General features: G+C 34.1%; 1 protein-coding gene across 1 annotated transcript in view; it reads left to right on the forward strand.

The window, feature by feature from the left end:
• TRPM2_3 (Transient receptor putative cation channel sub M member 2) overlaps window positions 1–24,754 on the forward strand; it is a gene marked incomplete at both ends in the record, with an annotated part of 120,225 nt that overhangs the window by 53,689 nt on the left and 41,782 nt on the right. Inside the window, 6 exons of the mRNA XM_051218923.1 lie at window positions 4,138–4,635; window positions 9,117–9,713; window positions 14,716–14,748; window positions 16,925–16,969; window positions 20,994–21,106; window positions 23,323–23,423. Of these exons, the coding sequence (XP_051068658.1) occupies window positions 4,138–4,635; window positions 9,117–9,713; window positions 14,716–14,748; window positions 16,925–16,969; window positions 20,994–21,106; window positions 23,323–23,423 (1,387 nt within the window). The remainder of the gene's footprint in view (window positions 1–4,137; window positions 4,636–9,116; window positions 9,714–14,715; window positions 14,749–16,924; window positions 16,970–20,993; window positions 21,107–23,322; window positions 23,424–24,754) is intronic.

The following is a 24,754-nucleotide window of genomic DNA, read 5'->3' on the forward strand; positions in this document are numbered from 1 at the left end:
ACATTTTGCTTAATTATGCAGATACTACTCAATAGCTAGAAACTTGAAACACTTTTTATGTATATTACTTGCATTCAACATAGTTGTTAATCAAATATAAAGTCTCTTATGAATCATTATTTATGATACATCCGTGTTAAATTAATTTTAAAAATTTTTATATACTACTGATCAATGTTTAGTAGTACTATGTCTATTACCTTTGGCGATGACATTTCACTAGTCTAATATTAAAACATATTGAATTACAGTTATCACATTATCGTGGATGATTTTGATGAGGTTTTGTTCTGTAAGCAAGATGCTTTGGTCGTGGGGCTTCCATTGTTCTTGTGAACAACATCATCAGCACGAACTTTAAGTGGAAGTGGATTATTCGAACTTCTCTATATATGACTCACAACTTGTCCTGTCGACATTGATCTTGACCGGTTATTCTGGACTTTTAATCTGTCATTGTCTACTACTACTACTACTACTACTACTACTACTACTACTACTACTACTACTACCACTACTACTACTACTACTACTACTACCACTACTACTACTACCACTACTACTACTACTACTACTACTACTACTACTACTACTACTACTACTACTACTAAAAGCATCATAGAATTTTTAGAAGTTTGATGATGAGGTTAATTAATGATCGACAAACTCATTGAAATCGATCTAATTTATCAATCAACCAGAAATATTATGGACAAATATAGGATCCAGAATCAAGTCAATGGATGATGCAATCAAACTGAAGAGAACTAAACAACAACACGTTTAAAGTCATCAATAACCAGTCATAATCAAAGTCGACAACACAAGCTCTGAGTCGTATATATGGATATTCGAACATCATACTTCTATTTTTGAAATTTATGCTGATGATATTGTTCAGAAGAACACTGAAAGCTCTAGGACCTAAACATTCAGCTCAGTGAATACAACTCCATTTAAAACATTTTACATCTATTCTTTATTTGTAATATTTATGGGTCAATTCAAATGTTTAATAATGCATGTAAGGAGAATGGATTATTACGCTTTTGTACAATTGTGCATGTTTGATAATAATGCATGTATTTTGTTTAGAATAAATGACTGTTGACTGCTTAACATGTAAATGTATATTCTATCTGTATATATGGCTTCACAATACATTATAACAAGGTATTTTATGAATACAAGGTTGTTTGTATTTGTTATATCTAGAAGGTCAGATTCTTAATATACCATGTATGACTTGAGCATCCAAACGGTAGAACCCTCTCAAATTGCAAATGAGAAAACAGAAGATGAATAGAGACGAAATTACTTGTTGGGCAAGAATCGAAATGTACACAAAATCATGGGTAGTTATTAGATATTAGAGTTTGTTAAATCAACATTATAATTTGACCAATCTGCAAAGAGGCATGTTATACTACTGACCAACAGTAGTATGTAATATTGATATTCTAGATAGCTCAATTGTGTTATGATTGAATGGAACACTTCGGCTCTTCTATAACCTCTGGAGTTCTTGGAAATCATCCCATGAGCATTAATAGAGGTTTTCTGTAGTTTTCATCAAACTAATAATCACAATGAGTAACAAAATTAAAGAAAGAAGCAAAGGTCTAATAAAATTGATTTATTTGGCACTAAAATGTTTGTTGTTGGGCATTGGACATAACAACTACAGTGTAAATTTAATCAATACAACTCAAATACAATCAACCACTATTGATTTTAGCCTTAATCAACAAGATTCACTAGTAACTAATTAGCTGAATAGAAAATTTAGTTTCATTTTTTTGTGTACTTAATTTGTTTCCAAATGATGAACATAAGAACCAAACATCCTTTTTTAAAACACAAAAAAAGTGTATGTGGAGCGGGGGGAGGGTTATTACTCAAAGTTTAACGGGAGATATGGCTGTTTACGTTGTAAATCAAATTAGAAGTTCAATCTATGTGATTGGAATCTGTACATTATGATTTATTCATTAGAGAGTTTGATAAATATCTGAGATCATCCATAACTGATTAAATCATGTTTGTTTGTGATTTAAATCAAACACTTGAATCTATATTTGAGTAGGATCCTCCATGGAATATGAAGTATCTGACATTCGGTTAATGTTTGATTAAGTATTCTATAATTGAATTCATGAGTCAATTGAAACTAGATCACTAAGGAAAACCTGTAAGCACTGGATGGCCGTTTCGTCCCTATATGGGACTTCTTAGCAGTGCACATCCACGACCCTGCCTCGCAAGGTTCGAAAACAGGACCTATCAGTCGCGCGAGCGAACTCTTCACTTCTAGACAACTGAGCTAGTATCATATAGTGTTAACGTCTAATTTCAAACAATCCACGAAATCACGCCACCGTCCATAATTGTCTTTAGTGAGTTACTGCCTCATAACAAACACGGTTGAACTCCACTAATCAACTAATTACATCAATGAAGTTAATTAATTAATTTTTGTTGAAATAGTCTAAGATGAACAGAAAGATATGTGTTTTACATATGACATTCATTTTATAGAGCAGAAACTCCTCAATATATTTCAATGCGTAGAAAAGTAGTATTAGTGACGTTTCGTCACTTCGTGCTGGCCACTTCTTCAGAGTGCTTATTTACTTTAAACAAGTGGCAAACATAAAGTAACGAACCGTTAGGGACACAAATTTTCTGCACATTTGGAAATCGGAAAAACTATATATTTAAATTGAACAATTGAATAGAGTACTGCATGAAATATGAAGTATCTGATATTCAGTTAATATTTCATCGAGTATTCTTTAGTTGAATTAATGAGTCAACTAAAGGTAGACCATCATAGAAAACCAAAACGTTACTTTAATATCCACAAAAATACTTTGATTCTATTCATCGTATGCTCATTAGTGACGGTATCCAAGAAGCATTTCATGGAGTTCTAGTGAGTGGATGTGACCAGTGAAGTTCAACTGTATATGTTGTGAGGTAGTAACTCACTGAACGCAATGATGGACAGTGGCATATATTCGTGGATTGGTTGAAATTAGACATTGACACCATTAGATATCGGCTCATTGTTCTGTAGGTTAAGCGTCGACGCGCGAGACTGATAGGTCTTGAATTAGAATCTCGAGTGGCGGGACCGTAGATATGCATTGCTGAGTAGTCCTCTACTAGGACGAAACGGCTACTCAGTGCTTCCAGGTTTTTTTTTGTAGTCTACCTTCAATCGACTCATTAACTCAACTATTGAAATGACTTTAGTATCCACAAAAACTCTTTTCTGATTCAAAAGAATATATATTCATTATTAACATTCTATCCAAATGCTCAACTTGATTCGAAACAATCCAGTTCAACCATAGCATTGATACCTATAAACAATTTATGTTAAATTCACTTGGTATTGTTTACTTCAAACTTCTCATTAATGTTTAGGACTGCAATTGATCAGTTTCTTATTTGCAAATGTGCATACTATGCGTATTGCCTCGATATTGCATTACAAGCAAGGATAGATAGTGGCTAGCAGTGGAATCCAATTTGACGTGTGTTTCTTCCTATTTTGAACTCGTCAGCTTGATAGCTGTTGATGTTCACTCTAGGACTCGAAACCAATACCATTCATTTCAAACACCATCACGTTATCTACTGACGAGTCCTAAGTAGGACAATATACACATTCTGGATTCTACTGCTAGCCACTATCCATCTTTGCTTATAAATCATTGTATTATTAAATGAATATTCAAATTCAATATAATTAGTTATGCTATGTAATGTTATACCATGGTTGTTATACAATTGCATGTATCTAGTTTATTTATTTACTGTAATTTTAATGAATAAAATAATACTAATAATAGTAATCGTTTTGATTACGTAACATGGCAACAAGAAACGTTCCTTTTTTATATCTCAATCAATATCATGTTGCTTGTTTGTTATCTCTCATTCATTCATCTAATGTAATGTATTTGTGTGTGTGTGTGTATGCAGTCGTCTTTATATGGAACATATATTGAAATGTATATTATTCTTTCTTATTTTTAAATCATATTAAAAACAACTCGCCACCCCCACCCCCCCTACACGCACACATACGAATAAACAATTATTTACTACTACTGATAATAATCAAAGGAACACGAGCAATAATTCGACGAGGAGCTACAAGTGTTGAACCAGCTGAAAAGAATCATGATGATGGTGATGATAATGATGATGATTACAATGATGATGGTGATGATAGGGAATATAATGGTGATGAATTATATGGAAATAATATTGATGGATATACAATTAATTCTAGATTACCACGTAGTTCAACGACAATGACAACAGTTAGTGGTGAACCATTGATTGCATCAACTATTTTACGTTCTAATGAAAAAGGGAATACAATGGGTACATCAACAATAACACTTATTGGAGGGAGTAGATTACGAGAAGGAAATATTCCACATCAATATCATTCTATAGATCAAATGAATTCATCACGTTCCCATTCACGTAATCCAATGATAACTATATATGATAAACAACAAATCAATGATATCACTGAGGATATAAATAATCAATCTAAAAAAAGTAAATATTTATCAGCGACTAGAAATAATGATGGTAATCGAAATGGGCATAGTGAGTTGTATAGTTTATTTGTTTGATTTTTTGTTTTCTCTTTCTTCTTTACCTTAATATTTATTCCAAGGGGAGATGATCTAAATATGGTATCGTGCTTTATTACTACGTCATAATCGATTAATCATTGAGTGATGATCAGCGTCACGTGTGTCAGGTCCCTTTTTGTGCAGATCAGATGCTATCGATCAATTCGTAATGTGACCACTAATCTAGGTGACTCGACATTGTGTGCAGTATGCTGAGATAAGATGGTGGTTGGAGGTAGTTGACAAGAAACCCTGAATCTAGGTTTCATGCTATTTAGCACTTGTCAACAAAGTGTACCTGTAATCTTGAGGGAGCTGATGCACTTAGGCGGATTCGATCCTGTGTCACTCATCTTCATACCCGGATCCGGGGACACTTATTAACTACCTGCAACCATCTTGTTATTACTAAGCAGATAAATTGTATGTTATTCTATGACTACTATGACTACGATCTAAATGTGTCTAATTTATTAATCATCTATGATAAGTAAACTGAAGTCTAAACAATTTCTTGAGTCACCATTAAAGTTCGGTCAAAACTTCAAGGATTTCCCAGAGTACTTTGAGTCTCTTAGGTATATTTCTAGAAAAATCAGTTACTTTAAAGATTTTTCGGATTAATTACTGTTTGGCTATTTTTAGTATTCAAGTGTAGATTCGAAATCTTCGAATGAGAGATTCACTTGCTGACTTAGGATACACAGATGATCCACTTTTTAGTTTCTGGTGAAAACGCAGAAAATATGCAGTCTTGTAACTGCCTTAAGCAAAAATACAAATATATTTGAGATAAGATCCTTTGGTTTGTGTTAACAACTCAATGAATGATAAGGAGTGAATTCGTTGAACACACCGACCCATTCACTTGTGTTGGGAATCTTATCAGTCTTGATTATCTGATATCCGACGAAATCTCAGTACAAATTCAGAAGTCCCGATTGGATGGAAAGTCGATTTATGAGACGGTAAATCTTCATCATTTGAGGTGTTTGGGACATGTATCATGCATACTTAACCACTACCTACCTAGAGAGTCGATGTTGGTCTGAAGAAAGTTAGGGGTGGTCAAACTAAAACGTGGCACCAATTTATAAAAACATTGTCGATTGGATTGAAGCGTGTTATTAGGTTCGAACTTCCTAATTGAGGTCCGTAAGATTATTGTTCCCAATCGTCGAGGTGGATTCACTCCTGTCTCACACCCAACATGGTTGAAATTCATTAATCACATCTTCTGACTAAAACTCCTGCAAGCGGGATCGTGCATGTGCACTGCTGAGGAGTTCGATATTAGGACGAAACGACTTCTCAGTGCTTTCAGGTTTTCAATAGTGGTTTAACATCAATCGTTTCATGATCTCAATCAAAAACTTATTAATCTCCATACCCTATAATGAATATTAAATTATTATTAATTCATTTCATAGGTTTTGGTATGATGTATGCGAGTTGATATTTATAACTTGAATGGAATATGCATTAGTTTATATGACATGATGAAAAGAGCTTTGCATGTGCTTGCATGCGGAATGCAGCATAACTGCATTTGTACATATTATACATTGTTGAGCTCTTCAGGAATGCAAACAACAGATTACATCTGATTAAATCTTTTGTTTACTCTCCAAGTTATTCTTATTTAGACAAATGAAATTTTCGAACTTTGGCATATGTGTGTCCTGTACATATTGCCTTAATTCACAAACATTCTGAGCAAAGATGAATAGTAGCTTACAATGGAATCTAGGACGGGTTTTTCGTCTTATTTGGGACTCATCAGCTGGAATTGCCTGCATCTCGAGGAAATACGCGCAGCATGCACATATACCAATAAGACATTGATCAATTGTAGTCTTAAACATCAGTGAGAAGATTCGAGTAAACAATACCAAGTGAATTTAAACTTCAGCCTAATTAACAAGCAATGGGGTAGCTAAGTGGATAACGTGATGGCGTTTGAAGTGAACGGTATTGGTTTTGAGTCCCATGGTGAAAATCAACGCTGGTATGCACATGTACATCCATCTGACGATTCCTAAATAGGATGAAACGCTCGTCTTGATTTCCACTGTTAGACATCATTCATCTTTGCTTGAAATGATCTCTGTTAATAATGTACACCTAATATATCTGTTACACATAGGTTTTGTGGCAATCGGCTTAATATGAAGTAAGTTAACAACATTACATCATATTAACAAAAACAAAGTCATCAAACGCTACGAGCTGTACTTGTATTTGACACTAGAATCAAATCTAGGACTTATAGTCTCAGGCAAGAAAGCTTAATCTTGAGATTACTGAGCCAGCATCCGATGTTATACAAGTCTAACATCAACTACTCCATGATAATGTGTGACCATCTTTTATAATGTTCATTGAGCATTTTCCCCACATCCCACATGGTTAGCCTCCATTCGTTTCAGCTTCACATTAGAACTCTGAAAATTACCTTCCGATAGATCTATTCAGAAGCACAACAATATGATCCTATAATCTTCATGTTTTTATATTATTGATGAATATATTAAGATACACTCGGTGAGTTGAAGTTAGACAAACTTTGTAGGACTGTTATACCAGTAATCTTTTTGATGGAGTTTTGTACTCTGAGCTGGATAGTTTGATTCAAAAGGTGATCATTAACATTTATATGGAAATTCTAATCCAAAACATTGGAAGTTGGTAATTAAACTGAACTGAACATCTGGGACTAGTTTAGAGATCTACAGACCAGATTCTGTAAGGATAAGCCGTGCATAGACCAAATCGCGACACTGCTGGTCATAGTTGAGTAATCAACTGAATGGGAATCGTCATAATATATCAACTTCCTTGACTATGAGGAAGCGTTTGATACAAGGTGTACATGAGAAAATCGTCAACATTATACTGATTTCGTAAGACGAACTATACTGCAATTTCGTGAATGAAGGACAGCTTACAGATACATTCCAAGTGAACACTGGTGTCGAATAAGGCTGTCTACTCTTACCCTTTCTCTTTTTTCTTATGATCGATTGGATTATAAAAGCCTTCACATTTGAGGAGAAACACGGAATACAATTTACAGCTTCCATGCAACTTGACAATTTGTACTTCATCGGTTACCTAGCACTTCTATCCCATACACTCCAACAAATGAAGATGAAAACAACCAATGTAGCAGCCACCTCTACAGCAGTAAGCCTTCACATACACAAGGGAAAAACCAAGATCCTAAAATCCAATGTGGAGAACACCAACTCAATCACAATAGATGGAGGAGCTCTAGAAGATGTCGAATCTTTCGCATACCTGGACAGCATCATCGATAAACAAGGAGGATTTGATAAGGATGTGAAGACAAGGATTAGCAAAGCAAGAGCAGTATTTGTACAATTGAAGAACATCTGTAATTCGAAACAACTGTCATTCAACTTGAAAGTCAAAATCTTCAACACAAACGTTAACATAGTTCTGTGATATGGAGCTGAAACTTGGAGAGTTACAATAACCATCATCAAGTATGAGTATTTATATACCTAAGACATTAGATTCGTCAGCCAAATACTATCAGCAATGACCTACCATCGGAGTTAACAAATTAACTCTAAGTTATAGAGGAAATTAGGAAGAGATGTTCGAGGGTGGTAGAATGTATATTAAAAAAAATCATAAAAATGCTTCACGATCCAAGCCCTCACTTGAACTTCTGAAGACAAAAGGAAAAGAGAAAGATCCGAGAACAAATTATGTTGGTAATTGAAGTTAGACGTTGAAAGAGTTACAGTAATTGTAAACACTATATTTCATCAAAAAAAATGAATCTTAAGATTTAAACTGACCTATCTTGTTAATAAATGTAACCATGTGCTCACTGGTGATTACCTTTGTGACAGAATTCTCGGAGTTCTAGTGAGAAACCTTGGCCAGTGGATCTAATCCGTGTTGAATAGAGATAGGTATCTACCTCAGTGCAATGGAAGATGGTCGAGCTATTTCGTGAATTATTTGAAGTCAGACATTAAAACAGTTGGATACCAGCTTAACGGTCTAGAAGTTAAGCGTTCGCGCGCGAGACTGATAGGTCCTGGCTTCGAGACCCGCGAGCGGGATTGCGAATGAGCACTACTGAAGAGGACAAAATGGCTGTCCATTGCTTCCATGTCTTCAGTGGTGGTCTAACATCAATCTGTTCATGATTTAAATCAAAAAGTAATGAGCTTATAATATCTCCCTTCTTCAGAAAAGCAATCTCTTAGTTAGGAGAAGTGGGATTACACACTGTTTTTATGGATAACAATCTAACCAATGGTCAGTGGTCTACGTTTCATTATTTATTTTAAGTTATCTATATTTTTACCAGTGGTAAACTTTGCAGTGCTCTTCTATCCATGTTTATACATACCACTTCTCTTTAGCTAACTGTGGTATAAAAATATATATGTAACCATTTTGTTTAAAAAGGTAGTCGAAATAAACATGGTCGACGTTCATCATCTCAAACCAATGAACATGATATGTTGATACCAGGTCAACCACTTATATATAATGCAACAGTGACTAATGTTAGTCGGTCAGGCCATGGTTCACGTGGTCCATATACAAGTCTTGGTCCAGGTCATTTCCGTATAGCTGGAAAAGCACCATTGGCTTATGATACCACTTCTATGGGAACAACAACTCCGATTCAATCACCGAAACCAGCTATAAATGATACATTACAATTTTCATTCGACAATGAACATGTACAACGTAATTCTGTACTGATTTCTCCAATACAAAATGAAAAATCAATTAAACCGGTACTTTTTGAAGATGAAGCAAATAATAAATCATCTAGATCATGTTTCATGTCATGTATACAAAAAATTTCATCATTCTGTAGTCGACTATTCAGATGTAATACTGATTCAAAGAAATCAAACAAAGGTTTAAATGTTAGTCAAGAACCGTCTGGTATTAAAGGGCCTAAAGAATTTGCCACTCTTCGTGCAATGGCTGCATTAGCTGCAGCGACAGCAGCGACGGCTGTAGCAGATCCAACAAAAACTTCTCCAGGAGGTAAGTAACTATTATGTTAATTCATTTTGTATTGATTGTTTAAATCTTCACATTAATGTTTAGGAATGTTGTTGATCCATCTATTATTGGTATATGTACGCCCCATTGCACAAGTTAGCGTCTATTAGGACTCAGTATCTAAAAGGGTAACACAATCACGTTCGAAGCGAACGGTGCTGGGCTTGAATCCACGAGTGGACATTAACTCTGAGATGCAGATACGCCCAACTGATGAGTTCAAATAGGACGAAATGTCGCACGTCCTGAATTATGTTAATCGATATTTCTATTTGTAGTACATCTAAATCTAGTTTAATAAAGTGAATTAATCAATTGGATTCATGGTATATGACTGTTATTATTTACCTGCTTACTTACGTCTATGACCCCTAATGAAGTATAGGCAATCGAGCATTATTAAAACATAACGTTTTCAACTTTATTTTCATGATGAAATTTTAACAATTTTTATATAACTAAGTTCAATAGTTTCTTACTTACGCCCGTTACTCCTCGTGGAGGAGCATAGGCCGCTCAACAACACTCTCCATCCAACCCTGTACTGAGCATTCCCTTTCCAACTCTTCCCAGTTGTCATTCATCCTTTTTCATATCTGCTTCTATTTCCCGACGTTCAATAGACAATAATGTTACTCAAGATCCTTTATGTTTTCAATGTTGTTAATTCAATCAATTCATATTGCATAAGACATTTCATCCAAGCATATATCTTGATAAGGAGTTGACTGTAACATAGATAAGTTTGGAAATTTAACCTTTCAACTGTTTATGACTTTTCATTTCTTTAATTATTATTGGTTATATTGAGTAGACGTTTTGATTAACAGTATAGTTATCTATGTGTTGTATACGTGCTTATTTTTGTTAAACCTTATTGAAGTGCATAAGCCACCTACTTACCAGCATTCTTTATCAAACTCTATCCATGAACAATCCTTCCCAATTGTTCCCTGTTGTTATTCACTTTTTTTTAATATCTGATTCCGATTCCCAGCATAATATGTTCTTTGATCTTCCCCTTTTTCTTACTTCTTTATCTTCAGGATTCTAGTTTAGGGCTCGGCTAATGGTACAATCCCTAGATATCCATAATGTATATTCAATCCAACTCCAGAGTACATTCTTAATTTCCTCCTCAACTGGAAGTTGGATTGTTCTCTCCCACAGTAGGCTGTTGTTGATGTTATCCAGCCTATATATATATATATATATATATATATATATATATATATATATATATATATATATATATATATATATATATCTGTATCGTATGTGTTCACTGAATAAGAATATTTGTAACACTGAATGTATTTAGTTATTACTGTATCCAATGAAAAAAGTACTCGATCAAATGATTATAGGCATATTGAGTAGTACTTTCTTATAAAATGATCATTACTTGATTATAACTTTCAAATCATACTACATTTAAAGGTGATATATCTAGAAACGGTACTAATATAATGTGATAGAATGGTGGTCGGAGGTAGTTAACAGGAGACCTTGGACCCAGGTTTCATGCTCTTTGGCACTCATCAACAAGGTATACCTGTAGTCTTAAGGGAACTAGTGCTCCCTGAAAGATTTGATCCTATGTCACCCAGCTTTACAGTCAGAGACTTTACCGGTGGGCTATCCAGGCCAGGACCGACGTCCTGTAGGACTGAGATGTAATCACAATTGAATTGATCACTGGGTGGTGATCAATATGTCGTACAAATGTCAAATGTATAACTGATTTACCGTTATCTAAGTATTTGTTCCCTGTAGACGTTTTTCATTTTACTATGTTGATTACAAACTTCTGTTTGACTTCTATTTGATCTTGATGTTATTTCATTAAGTAGATAGATGATTCAATGTATGTCTATAATTGTACTTAACCTTATGCATCAAAATATAATTACATAAAGCATCCATTTTATCGTTGAAATTAGAAACATTCGATTATTTAATTTACGCGGTAAGATCATTATTTATGAATGAACCAATCAGATTTAAGATAATAGATCTTAGATTTTGGCGCAAAATTCATTCATCTATTTGATTAAATAGAGTTTTAATATTTTAGCTAGTATCAGTTGATGATGAAAACTTTAAATCTAGTTCTTAAATCTAACCATCAAATGTAAATGATAACCCTTACTTTTTACACAGGTTTATAACCGTCATTTAGCTCTAGTAAGAAGGTGTACATTCTCAAGATCACTATAGCATTGCTTAAAGATCGTGCATAAATTATTAGTCTCCTCATGTATGTATTGTCAGGAGTGGGATTCAAACCGACTCTCACAGAGTGGACTGCGACTTGAACACAGCGCTTTGAACCGCTCGGTCATCTGGACCACCCAGTCTCCTCATGTACTCTTGTAAATAATTTTACATTAATGGATCCATTAAACGAATGTATCAAATACTTTCATAATGAACAATATCTATTAATGTGTTGTTAGTTTAGTTTATAAGAACTAAACATTTTCCTAGAAGTTCCATTTATAGGAAGATAGTTTATTAATATGAACTAATATCAAGCAGATTAGGTTTTTTTTTCTTTACATATATATACTTGTAAATCATCATTGTGTATGGATCGACGATCGAATCCCACAAGCGGTATCATGGATGCATACTGCTGAAGAGTCTCATAATAGGACGAAGCGGCCGTTCAGTGCTTGCAGGTATTCAATCGTGGTCTAACATTAATCGATTAATGACGTCAATCAAGTTTCAGTTTCTTATTTCATGATCGATCTTGATGATAAATATTAAATGATTCTAAGTTATATGTTAGTAGTTCAGGAATCGACATCTGAATGATGTTCATTGTTTTCAATGCATATTGACTACCAACCACCACGATGTTTCTGATGATGATTGAACTTTATTGTAAGTTATACAGAGAAAAGTCGTAAACTTTTCTCATAAACGTTCCTGAATAGGTTATGTAATTAATAGACATAATGACGTGTTCGAACAAACAAACACAAACAGATCACTTGTTGAAATATCTAGATGATAGGAACAAGTAGCTCAGATATTCAAACAAGCCTACCGGATAATAGAAATATGTTACTGTTGGGGGCGTTAGATCCCCAGAACTCACTTAATAAAGGACCTAATTTTGTAATTTTATTTAGGCGCTCTTGTCACCTTCATGTTGTATCTCCCATTGGGAAATATCTTAAATGCTATTGGTTCGTTACGTCTTTTAGTATGCTATTTGGTAACTCTCCCTAAGGACGGTTTTGTACTATATATATATGTTTTGAATTGTGTTTGTTGTTATCACTCGTTTCTGGGTGTTTGCAGAACATACTTCCCAATTCCAAGCTTGGACTTCTCCCTCTAGTTAGCGGGGCTGGGACACATTAATAGCTAGCTTAATGGTCTTTGGTCACCGAATCTTGTTTCTCATTCGTAGATTAAGTGAACTCGTGATAACTTCAACCCTAGCGGTTACCAGATTAGGTTTACAATGTCAATAAACTCTTTGTTTGAATACACTAAATGGTTTTGAATTTAATCATAACCTAAATCTTATGTGCTTAACCACAAAAGCCCCGTAGTTAAGATCAAACTTATATCTGGTTTCATTATGTGTTTAACAATAGATGACGATACATATCTGTCACCATATCTTATCAGGTTGTATTTTTACATTCATAATTGCTCATTTATATACACCTTCCTATTTGTCGTCGTTTATGACTGTACATCAATGTGTAAATCGATTGTATGTGTTTGAATGAGTTTATTTTTCTGGTTAGCGTTTTCTTTTTTTAAAACGGGTTAGTTTTCTACAGAGTGGGGTAGCTAACCCTATGCACAACTCACCTCATTTATCCGGACTTGTGATCGCCAATAGTCCCAGAGGAGTTCCAGGTGGTTAATGAAGTTGATCCTAAGTCGTAAACGAGATCACTTAATTCATGAATCCATCTTTATTTTTTCTTCTATGATCGTTATTTCTTTCTAATTCAAGTAATTAGAATAACATGTTACTAATTATGGTTAAAGGAAGTTGAATACAATATAATATTTTAGCTCAAATTGAAGTGTTCTTTGTTAATAAATATATTACCTTCAGTGTGTATTTGCCTAACAGTATTAGATAAATGAATTCCATTGATATGTGAGAGAGGATGATAATGATTAGGTTGTTTGCTTAGTCAAATTTATAGATAGTCTGATAGGTCTTAGATGAGTTATACATTCCCCTATCCTTATAATAATTATTATTATTGATTGTTCATTGTTGTTGGATTGTGTCGGGTTTTGGGATTTGGAATTATATTTACGCTCTAGTCAAGCTAATCATGTGTTCTTGATCTGAGTTGTGTTGAAATCCTGTAGAATAGACACTGGAAGGGTATCTAGTATAGATATTCGTCTAAGTTAAATGAATATCCCATTCATGTAGACGAAGAAAACCAAGTGTTATAACATTAATGCTCTCAGCAAATGTTTGTTCCAAGCTGATATTAAAAAATATTACTTACGCCTGTTACCACTCATAGAAGATTATCAACCCCTCTTCTACATGTGTTGTATTGTGTTGGATTGTTATCAGTTTTTGAATGTGGATATATATCTACGTTCTAGTTAAACGAATCATGTATTATTGATCTGAGTTGTGTTGAAATCCTGTAGAATAGACACTGGAAGAGAATCTACTGTAGATATTCGTCTAAGGTGGTACATTAACATCCAATTCGTGTAGATGAAGAAAAGCGAACGTTATAACATTAATCCTCTCAGCAAGTGTTTATCTCAAGCTGATATTAAAAGTGAACACAATGCTTACTTACTTACTAACTTACCTACTTACTCCTGTTACTCCTCATGAAAGAGCATCGACTGCCCTTCTACATGTCATGTATTAGTCAATAATCGATTTTTACAATGTTTTTATGATTATTATTATTATTGATCTTTATTATTATTATTCGATAATTTAATATCTACAATCTATTTTCAGATTTATTAATTCCATCAAATTTCTTTGAACCAGGTAGTAGTGAATGTTGTCATGCATTATAATAGAACTAATTCATTATTATATTGTATAAATAACAAATAATTGTTATGTAATTATTAATTGCATAAATAACAAGTAACTAGGGTGATAGAGAGAGGGGTGGGTGGGAGAGAGAGTGAAGGGGGTTACATTTGTAATTATGCTCGAATTGAAATGAATTCATTGTTTTGGTAAATATGTATATTTATATTACTAATATTACTAACTACTTCATTGTACTTCATTGTATCTAAGATTAAGGATCATAATAGAAGTTTCATTGTTTTATTGAATAGATTAATCTATTGAATTGCATCTAACTTGTCTTGTATTTCTATGTATGTGAATGTTAGCTTTTAATGTGTTTCTTTTTTGTTTTTGTTTCTATATTGTGATTAAGAAACATTGTGTAATTACCCCCCTCTCCCTCTTTCTCCCGATTTTACTCTATTTTATGTATCTATTATAATATAACATGTAGAGTAATATTTGACAATATGATGTAATAAGTTATCATTACCATCTTAAACGTTACATTTGTGAAACCTTCTTAAATTGTGATCAAGATCTAAACAATGTTAGGCTATCACTGAAAACTAGTGAAATTCAACTGTGTCAGATGTATGATAGTTCAACATTGAAGACAATAGAATATTGATCATGTAGTATTATGGGTTCATTGATGTCAACTTAATGATCTAGAGGTTAAACATTCAGTTGAGGGATCAAAGGTCTTGGGTTTGATACAGGATACGTGGATGCTCATTGCTAAGAAATTCTATACTAGAACGAAGTGACCATTCAGTATTTCCAAGTATTCAATAATAGTTAATTAACATTGGTCAGTTCATGATCTCAATTACGACTTAACAATCTATACAATTCTATACTGATTATAAATGTTTGGTTTGTGTTTGTTTAGTATTACTTCAAAATGATTGATCACAAAGTGGGTGATCAATGTCATATGTATCAGATCCTTCTTTAATGCAGGATTCCACTGTTAATCACTATCTTGTTTTTTAATGTAAATATATTTTAACGCTTGTATTCTTCAATAGTGATACATGTAAATAATATTACAATACAAGATCCTTCATAATGTATTTAGGCGAGACCCTAACTACTTATGGACGACCTTTGAACGAATCTTAAGCGACCATGAGAAATATTAGCCAGTCAGCAGACAGTCAGTATGGAGTAAAAATATATTATACAAAACCAAAGAAATAAAGTGGATACACTTCTTAGACGTGGTTCAAAAACTTTTCAAAGTTAGAAAGAGGTTCAGAGGTATTAAAATCATAATGAATACAGTAGAGGAAATCAACCATATGGCTACAGAATAGTCGGCTTCTGGAGCCATCATAAAGTCTCAAATACTCTTTCAGCATTGACCATATAGCTTCATTATTGTTTGTGTGCACTCCGGTTGTCGGGTTCACAAAATACCACTTGTAGATAACGACACGATGCACATAACCAAGCCAATGTATGAGTCTGTACGCTCTCCAATCATCCGTATATATTGTAGTACGTGGCTGCAGCCAGTGTTACTGGTGCTTTTATTATCCAGTTCGCAATATTTGTCATAATTTGCCTTAGTTAGGAATTATATATGGGGTTCTCATCACGAACTGACATCAGCTATAATGCCAGAAATTTATTTAGCCAAATGAATGAAAGGCTTTCGCGTTAAAATCCGAGATCTATTATCTTATACTTGATTGATTCATCAACAAATTATAGTCCCGCCGTTTTTTTGTTATAGCCGCTCAATTATCACGTTTTGTACAAAATTCTCTGTGAACCGATCGTACGTTAGCATTAAGCACTGAAATTGGCGCCGTAACCTTGAAATCACTAAAACGCCTCTGATTGGCTCGTCCATAAATTAGAATCTCGCCTGTATTTATGACAATTTTTGTATCACTTGTAATCGTTTATGGGTATCGGTCAAATGATTAATTAGTCCAACCTCTACCACTCAGTTTACTGCTCATCTTAGCTTATGGTACAAGTCTCACTATCTAAGAGGCATAGTAAGGACGTGTGATCTGGGTTTTACCTCCTATGTATGACATATTTATACAAATTATGAATGTAATTCATATTATCCTAGAAGTGATTACGTAATTATATATATATATACAAATATGTATTCTTACAGTTAAAATGATGCATCTAGATCATCCTGATATGGTTACAGAAGATTGTAAGTGTTACTTTTCTTGTTGTTTTGTTTTTCTTTCTTTCTTTCTCTCTTTCTTTCTTTCTTTCTTTCTTTCTGAATTTAATCTTTCCTCATTTATGTTTTTTATCATTCAACTAACAAATTAGTCATTTAAAATATTTTTTTGGAGAGAAAAAAAGAGAAAACAACGAAGAAAAAAACAAATTAAAAGTTATTTAATGAATTAAATTGAAAGAAAAAATAAAGAAAAAGAAAAGAAAAAACCCAGTTGTGCATGTTCATCATTTACTTTTTAAAGTCATCTCCCTAGGTGTGTATGTGCGTGTGCGTAGTGTGTGTGCGTGTGTGTGCGTGTATGTGTTTGTTTGTTTGTCTTATATTTACTGTATAAATATATATATCCCCCCATAAATTTAAACGTATTTGTGAGATTGTCTTGTCTTACCAATTAATTAATTAATTAGTTACATTTTTTAAATTGTCCCCCCGTCTATTTAGTTGTGTTCTTCTTTTTTTTTCAAATTCAATCTTCATTGTAACCATGGCTACATGAAATGTATTCCATTGAAAATAGATTGAATTATTCAATGGTTAATATATTTACATTGATTGCATGAAAATAGAAAGAAGATGAGAGAGAGAGAAAAAAAGAAAAAAATTTTTTTGTTTATTTTAATTTCTATGAAATGAAAACAAAAAATGATTGATGATTGTTCAATTAAATTCAATCCATTGTGTTTTGCATCTTCATTTCTTGTTCTATTCAATTGTTTACTAGAATAAGTCGCGCAATTTCGTGGATTGGTTGAGGTTAGACAATATCACCATTGGATGCCAGTCGGCTCAGTGGTCCAGTTGGTTAAGCGTTCATACGCAAGACTGAAGGCCCTGTGTTCGAATCCTGAGGGCGGGATCGTGGACGCGTACTGCTGAGGAGTCCCACAATCGGACGAAACGGCTGTGTAGTGCTTCCAGGTTTCCGAAGGTGGTCTAACATCAATCGGTTCATGATCTCAATCAAAAAAATATTCATTTGTTGTTCATTGTTTTCCTATTTGTTTCTATTTCTCGATATAATATGTTTTTCATTGGTCTTATTCTTGTTCTTTTGATTTTGAGGATTTCAAATGATGAGAGTTTATCTTATGACATAGTTGAGTACTTTATACTCAATGTATGTCCTATCCATTCATTAATGCTTCTTCTTGATTTGTTGTTCCGCTGTGATGTGGTTTGTTCTCTCTCATAGTAAGTTGTTGTTGATATTATTTGGCCAATGAATCCGAAGTATTTTGCGTAGGCAACTGTTAATAAGCATCTGCATCTTCTGAATGATGACTTTAGTAGTTATTCAAGTTTCCGCTACATAAAATAAATGAAATGATTTAAGTCACTATATGGTATTACTGGACGGCCGTTTCGTCCTATTGTGGGACTCCTCAGCAGTGCGCACCCACGATAATTATCTGGTTGTAAGTGTTAGGTTAATATGTTGATTACAACAGTCTACAAGAGTTGTATTGTAATACATAAACAATTTTTGACTAATATCCAATGGTAGGATGGCGTTAACGACATATTGTATCCCATTGTATACATATAAGAATCCAGGTAGATGGTTATTATTATTATTATTTAAACACAAAAATATTGGTACAAGGAGGCATTAAATATATATGCGCCACATAAATCATTCAATTTGTGTGAGGGCTGGCATACTTCTCGGGTGCTCAAACCGAAATAGATGGTTTTTCTTAAGAAGCCACACTCGAAGCCTTCGACCTATAGGTCTAATCAACAAGGCAGTGGAGCAATGTTAGCAGATGTAGTCCTATGGTAGTTTGTAACGAATGATTGGTTCATACGCCATTTGTTCCTTCACGATCCTGGATTCTATGTACACCATTGATTTGGAATCAGGGTTTTCCAATTTCCCTAGGTGGACCCTTCGTGTCCACTGACCCGGCTAAAGTGCTGAACATTCGCTTTTTGTCTTCTTAACTAATTAAACAATACCCTCGCCATCAGAAGGCAGTGATTAGGAGTTCCTTGGCAGTGGCTTAGAAGTAAAATCATAAAATTATGACATCTAATGATTTCTAAGTTATCAATGAGAATGTATATTGATTCAGATCATAAGGTAAATCTCACTAAATTTTTCATAATACACGGAATTTAAGTTGTACATTATGATTTCTTCACTGTGTCCATATCACTTAGCACTTATGTATTAAATCCTACAACATGAAGGTAACTGTACATAACACTGTTGAATCATTTATATAATTAAAGTTATTTCAACACTATTCAATTACGGATCAATGTGACTGTTACAAGAATTGCAGTTTTTTTTAAATGTATCTTTTACACAACTCAGTATTCTGTTCATAATTATTATTATAACTAGTATGAGGTTGTAGAGCTTGCTGAGTTTTTGACTGAGATCATGAAACGATCAATGTTAGGCCACTAGTGAAAACTTGGAATCACTGGACATCCGTCTCTTCATAGTATGTGTCTCCTCTCATACTGTTCACTAGTGACTAACTCTAAGAAGTAATTATCAGAGTTATAGTGAGAAACCGTGAGCAATAGAGTCCAATCTGTTTCGGGTATGAGACAATTATCTACCTCAAACAATAGATGAAGGGTTGTACAAGATCATAGATCAATTGAAGTTAATTATTAACACAGTGATCAAGCATTCACACGAGGGACTAAAAGTCCTATGTTCGAATCCCTTTGGTATAGAATCGTAAATGTGCACTATTAAGGAGTCTCATACTAAAACGAGACAGTTATCCAGTACTTCCAGATTGTTAATTCTATTCTAACATTGATCAATTCATAATCTTAATCAATAATATTTACTTTCAGAAGGGGTTTTGTGGAGATTTTAGAAATTTCACTGATTGAAATCATGAGTCAATTGAAGCTAGACCACCATGGAAAACCTAGAAGCACTGGATGACCGTTTCGTCATAGTATGGGACTGCTGAGCAGTGTCCATTCATGATCCCGCAACCCGCGAGATTTGAACACAGGACCTGTCAATCTCGCGCCAGGCGCTTAACCAACTAGAGCACTGAGCCGGGATCCAACAGTGTTAATATACAACTTCAACTAATCCTAGCGGGATGCGGGATCATGAATACGCACTGCTGAGGAATCCCATACTAGAACGAAACGGCCGTCCAGTGCTTCCAGGTTTTCCACAGTGGTCTAGCTTCAATTGACTCATGATTTCAACTTCATCTTGAATTTTTCACTGAATCTATAACTTTAAGCTCAGTATTATTCATTCATTCCATTTCTATGAATATTGAGACTCATTAATTATCTTATGCACGGCAATTAAAAAGAAAAGAAAATGGTAAACATTACTGAACGATTATTGAATTTTGCACGATCATTAATCATGTATATTTCTTGAATGAACAGTTTATTATCTCCCCCCTCTCTCTCTCTCCCTCCCTGCCTTCCTCCTCCCACGCTCCTCTTCACTTATCATCTTAGTGACATGTTTGTTCCTCCCCTCTTTTTTTTTACATTTATGTGTATGTGTACGTGTATGTATGTATTTGTGTGTATTAATCATTGGATTGTATCTAACCTAATTCTTACGTAAACTCTTATAATGATTAACCAAATGGTTAGTTTTTATTTTTGACGAGAACCTAATTGTTCTGTGTAGAATTGTGTATATATATATATATATTTTTTTTTGGCTTAGTAACAACATGTTGAATTAACAAAACTACTGACGATTATACTTAGAATTAGTACGATTCCTTTTTTTTTCTTTAACTTAATACCACCTCTTTTTGCCTTCTTTTTTTGTGTTTTTCTTTGTTTCATTGCTTCCTATCTGTTCGTTTCTTCATGAAACTGGAAATCTGACGTCTCTATTTTGGCTTTCCCAAATTCAATCTATTGAATACAATATTATTGGTTATTGACTTTGTGTTATTATCTGAACCACACACACACACACACACACACACACATGTACACACATACACACAAACCCAAACGATTTAATTAGATGAAGAACAAACAAAATCAATTCAATTGGATCGTCCAGCTAGAGAACTATTAATTTGGTCTATATTAGTTGGTAAACTACGTATGGCTGAATTATTTTGGACGATGGAAAAAGTAATAAGAATCTTATTTACTTTATTATTATTATTGTTTATTAGATTATATTTAATCTAGTATGCAAGTTGGTACCAAGTACTAAAGGGAATTTTAGTAGCTAACCTGGATGGTTGATGGAGATCGAACTAATCTTCTATTCTCTTATAAACTGGATTACTTAGGGTTTCCAAATTCATAGGTCACAATTCTTGTGGACTGCTCAATGTGTATACTTAAGTATGAGTCTCGGATTGTGTAATTGTATATTTAGTTATACGCAAAGTGTATGCACCAGACTCTGTCTTATGTCTAATCAAATCAGTGACCTAGTCCAACAAGTTGAAGACAAAATAAAAAGATATGGAGAGGTGATCATCATCCCTTCCCGACAGTGCTTATACTTATGCATATGTTATGAAGTGCATGGGCGAAAGTCATTGTGCCAGTGGTATGGATGCAATACATAAGAGATAGTCATGTAAGGAAATGGTGATTATCTACATTTCCAAGTAGGTAAATATATCTATATGTATTATGTAGGATTCATTACTGTGAATTTATACGTTACCAATGTGCACGTGTCATATACTTACCCCTCATGAGGAACCCGCACGTCAAAACCCAGGGGCTCCAATCCATCCACGAAATCGTATATGCGTGGTGTGTTCGTGAGCCTTGAAACACAGAGACCACTTGCAGAGTAGATAAACTGACTTTACCAGATGATTTCCAGTATCATTTTTAACGCATATACCTACGGAAATGTTATTAAAGACAGTTTACATCAAGGCTATGTTCTAAATTATTTCGAGTTTTTCCCAATATTTATGGGAAACATCAGTTTAGGGGTTGTGGAGATTGTTAAGTTTTTTCTGATTGAGATCATGAACCGATTGATGTTAGACCACCATTGAAAACCTAGGAGCACTGGACGACCAGTTCGTTCTATTGTGGGACTCCTCAGCAGTGCGCATCCACGATCCTGCGCCGAAGGGATTCGAACCCAGGACCTTCAGTCTCGCGCGCTAACGCATAACCTACTGGACCATTGAGCTGACATCCAATGGTGTTAATTTCTAACCTCAAGTTGCGCGACCATCTTCCATTGTACTGAGGTAGACATCTGTTAAAGCTTAAAATGAATGGCTCATCGTACTAAACGCATCTTTAAAACTGTTGTCGTCAGCCTTACTTGAACCTGTGAGATGCATTTATCAAATGTGAAAGCTGTCTGTTCTTTCCTAACTGTAATTAGTTAAAACAAACCAACTATTGGATATAAGAGTAAGGCGTAACTCAATACACCTCCTTACTCCTTACAATTTTCTCAAATTGACCTCTTACCATGATGTAAAGCTCAACATGGAAACATCCGTGTTGTTCGCTTGTCGCATAAGTTTTCGATTACTGTTTTAATAGGTTTAGTTCACATGGTAGGTTATTGAATTGCCTTTTAATGAATACGACTACACGGAGGAATTAGTGAAGGTTGTAGTATTTTCACAGCTGAATTCCCTCGTGTAAGATCATGGACATGCACTTCTGAGGAGTCCCATACTAGGACGAAACGTTCGTCAATGGCTTGCAGGTTTTCAATCAAAGTCTAGTCTAGATCGACTCATGAATTCATCTGTGAAAATACGACTCAGTTTAACTTAAACAAATGTGACTCTTAATTAAATAGCAAACAAATCGTATAAACAATAGTACATTCTCATGAATCGTTTTGATTTATTTTGAGAGACAAACAAATCCTTGATTTTGCACTTCACTTCAAATTGTCGTGTGAATGTAGTCTGGGTTTATTAGAACTATCTAGGAAATGGAATTAAGGATTCAATTAGCAGAATAATCAATTTTTTTGAATGGTTTGGATGAATAGTGATTCAATGGTTTGAAGGCTAAGCACCGGACACAAGATAGAAGTTGATAGATCCCTTAGCGCTTGTTCGTTTATAAACTTTCTTGAATAATGAATGTTTTTCGTTGTGAATCTAAATGAATATACTTTGTATGTTTCAAATTATCGGGGTTGTTCGCGGGCGAGACCGAAGTTCTTGAGTTCGGTTCCCGCTTGCAGGGTCATGGATACACACTTATAAGGAATCCTATACAAGTACTATGAGGTTTCTAACGGTAATCTGACATTATTCAGTTCATGATTTCAATGAGATTTAACAATCTCCACAACATTATACTGTTAACACAATTTATTATTTGTATTTATTTTCCAGGAACCTATCGCAGCTGCTCTATTAGCTTCAATTCTATTGACATCTTTAGGGAATAAAACAGATGATTTTACTGATAAAGAAGACTATAGAAGCTTTGCAAAGTAAGTATATTGTCTTGTATTATAAAATAGATTATTTGATGACACTATAAGTTATGGACGACCTTTGAGTGACGCCAAACTGACCTCGAGAGTGTCTACTTAATAACCAGAACCAAATGAAGGTTATAATCCTGTGTAAGGAATTAGAATTATGATTTACAGTTGATGGTTAGGGGTTAGGAATTAGATTTAGAGTTTTTTATTATGAACAGACATCAGCTATAATGCCAAAACTCTATTTAACCAAATGGATGAGTGAATTTCGCGCCGAAATCCGAGACCTATTATCTGATATCAGATTGGTTCGTCCATAAATTGCAATCTCGCCGATTATAGCAACTATCCTACAACCGATTTCGATGATGGTTACATTTTCGTTAAGCTTTTTTATTAACTTACTTAACAGACAATGTTATTTGAATAGTAACAATTTGCATATTTCTTTGCACCGTTATGATCAACTAGAGCACATGACACAGACTCTAGCTAAAATGTTGATTGCTTAAATATCACTCGACCATTCGTCCACCTCCCCCCATGTATGTATGCAATCAAATCCTATCATTAGCCTTTGCTTTGCTGCGCCCTTATGCAATTCGATTATAAATTTGCCTATGGATTTGCTCGTATAAACTTATTCGCATTTCCGCTTCAAATTCACTCGATATGCTTATAACTTTGTGATTTGTGCTATCCGCTAATCAACTGTAGTTGTCGCTTCTCTTTACCTTCTAATTTCAAACATCGTTGAGATTTATATTATAACAGTTATGAAGGTGATCGGTTATCGAAGGAAAACCACCACAAGTTTATGTTAATTCAAATAGTTACGCTGTACTGAATCTTACAATTTGTATTTTTACAGTATTCTATTGTCATATATCCATTCCAATTTGATCATAATGATTGTTAATGGCTTAATTCAGTATTATAGTTTTTGGTACAACATAGAATTCACTGAACAAAGTATTTCAACAAGTTCCCTTTACTTAATTCTTGATGGATCCTGATGATAAATACTGAGTGACCATAAGTTCCATGTTAGCAATTCATGAATTCATATCTGAATAGTGTTCCTTATTTACAATGCATATTGACTGCCCCCAGCACAATATCTATGATGATAACTGTACTTTATTGTAAGTTGTACTGAGAAAGGTCATAAGCTTTTGATAAACGCACTTGAATAGGATATACGATTAATAGACAATAATGATGTGTTGAAATAAACAAACAAACAAAACAAAAACAGATAACTTGTTGAAATATGAAGATAACGACCGGACTAGGTAGGTAACCATCAATGGATGGTTGTTACATTCTAGTATAGG

This window comes from Schistosoma haematobium, chromosome 3 (genome assembly GCF_000699445.3).
Source record: "Schistosoma haematobium chromosome 3, whole genome shotgun sequence".
In the NCBI taxonomy this organism is placed as follows: domain Eukaryota; kingdom Metazoa; phylum Platyhelminthes; class Trematoda; order Strigeidida; family Schistosomatidae; genus Schistosoma; species Schistosoma haematobium.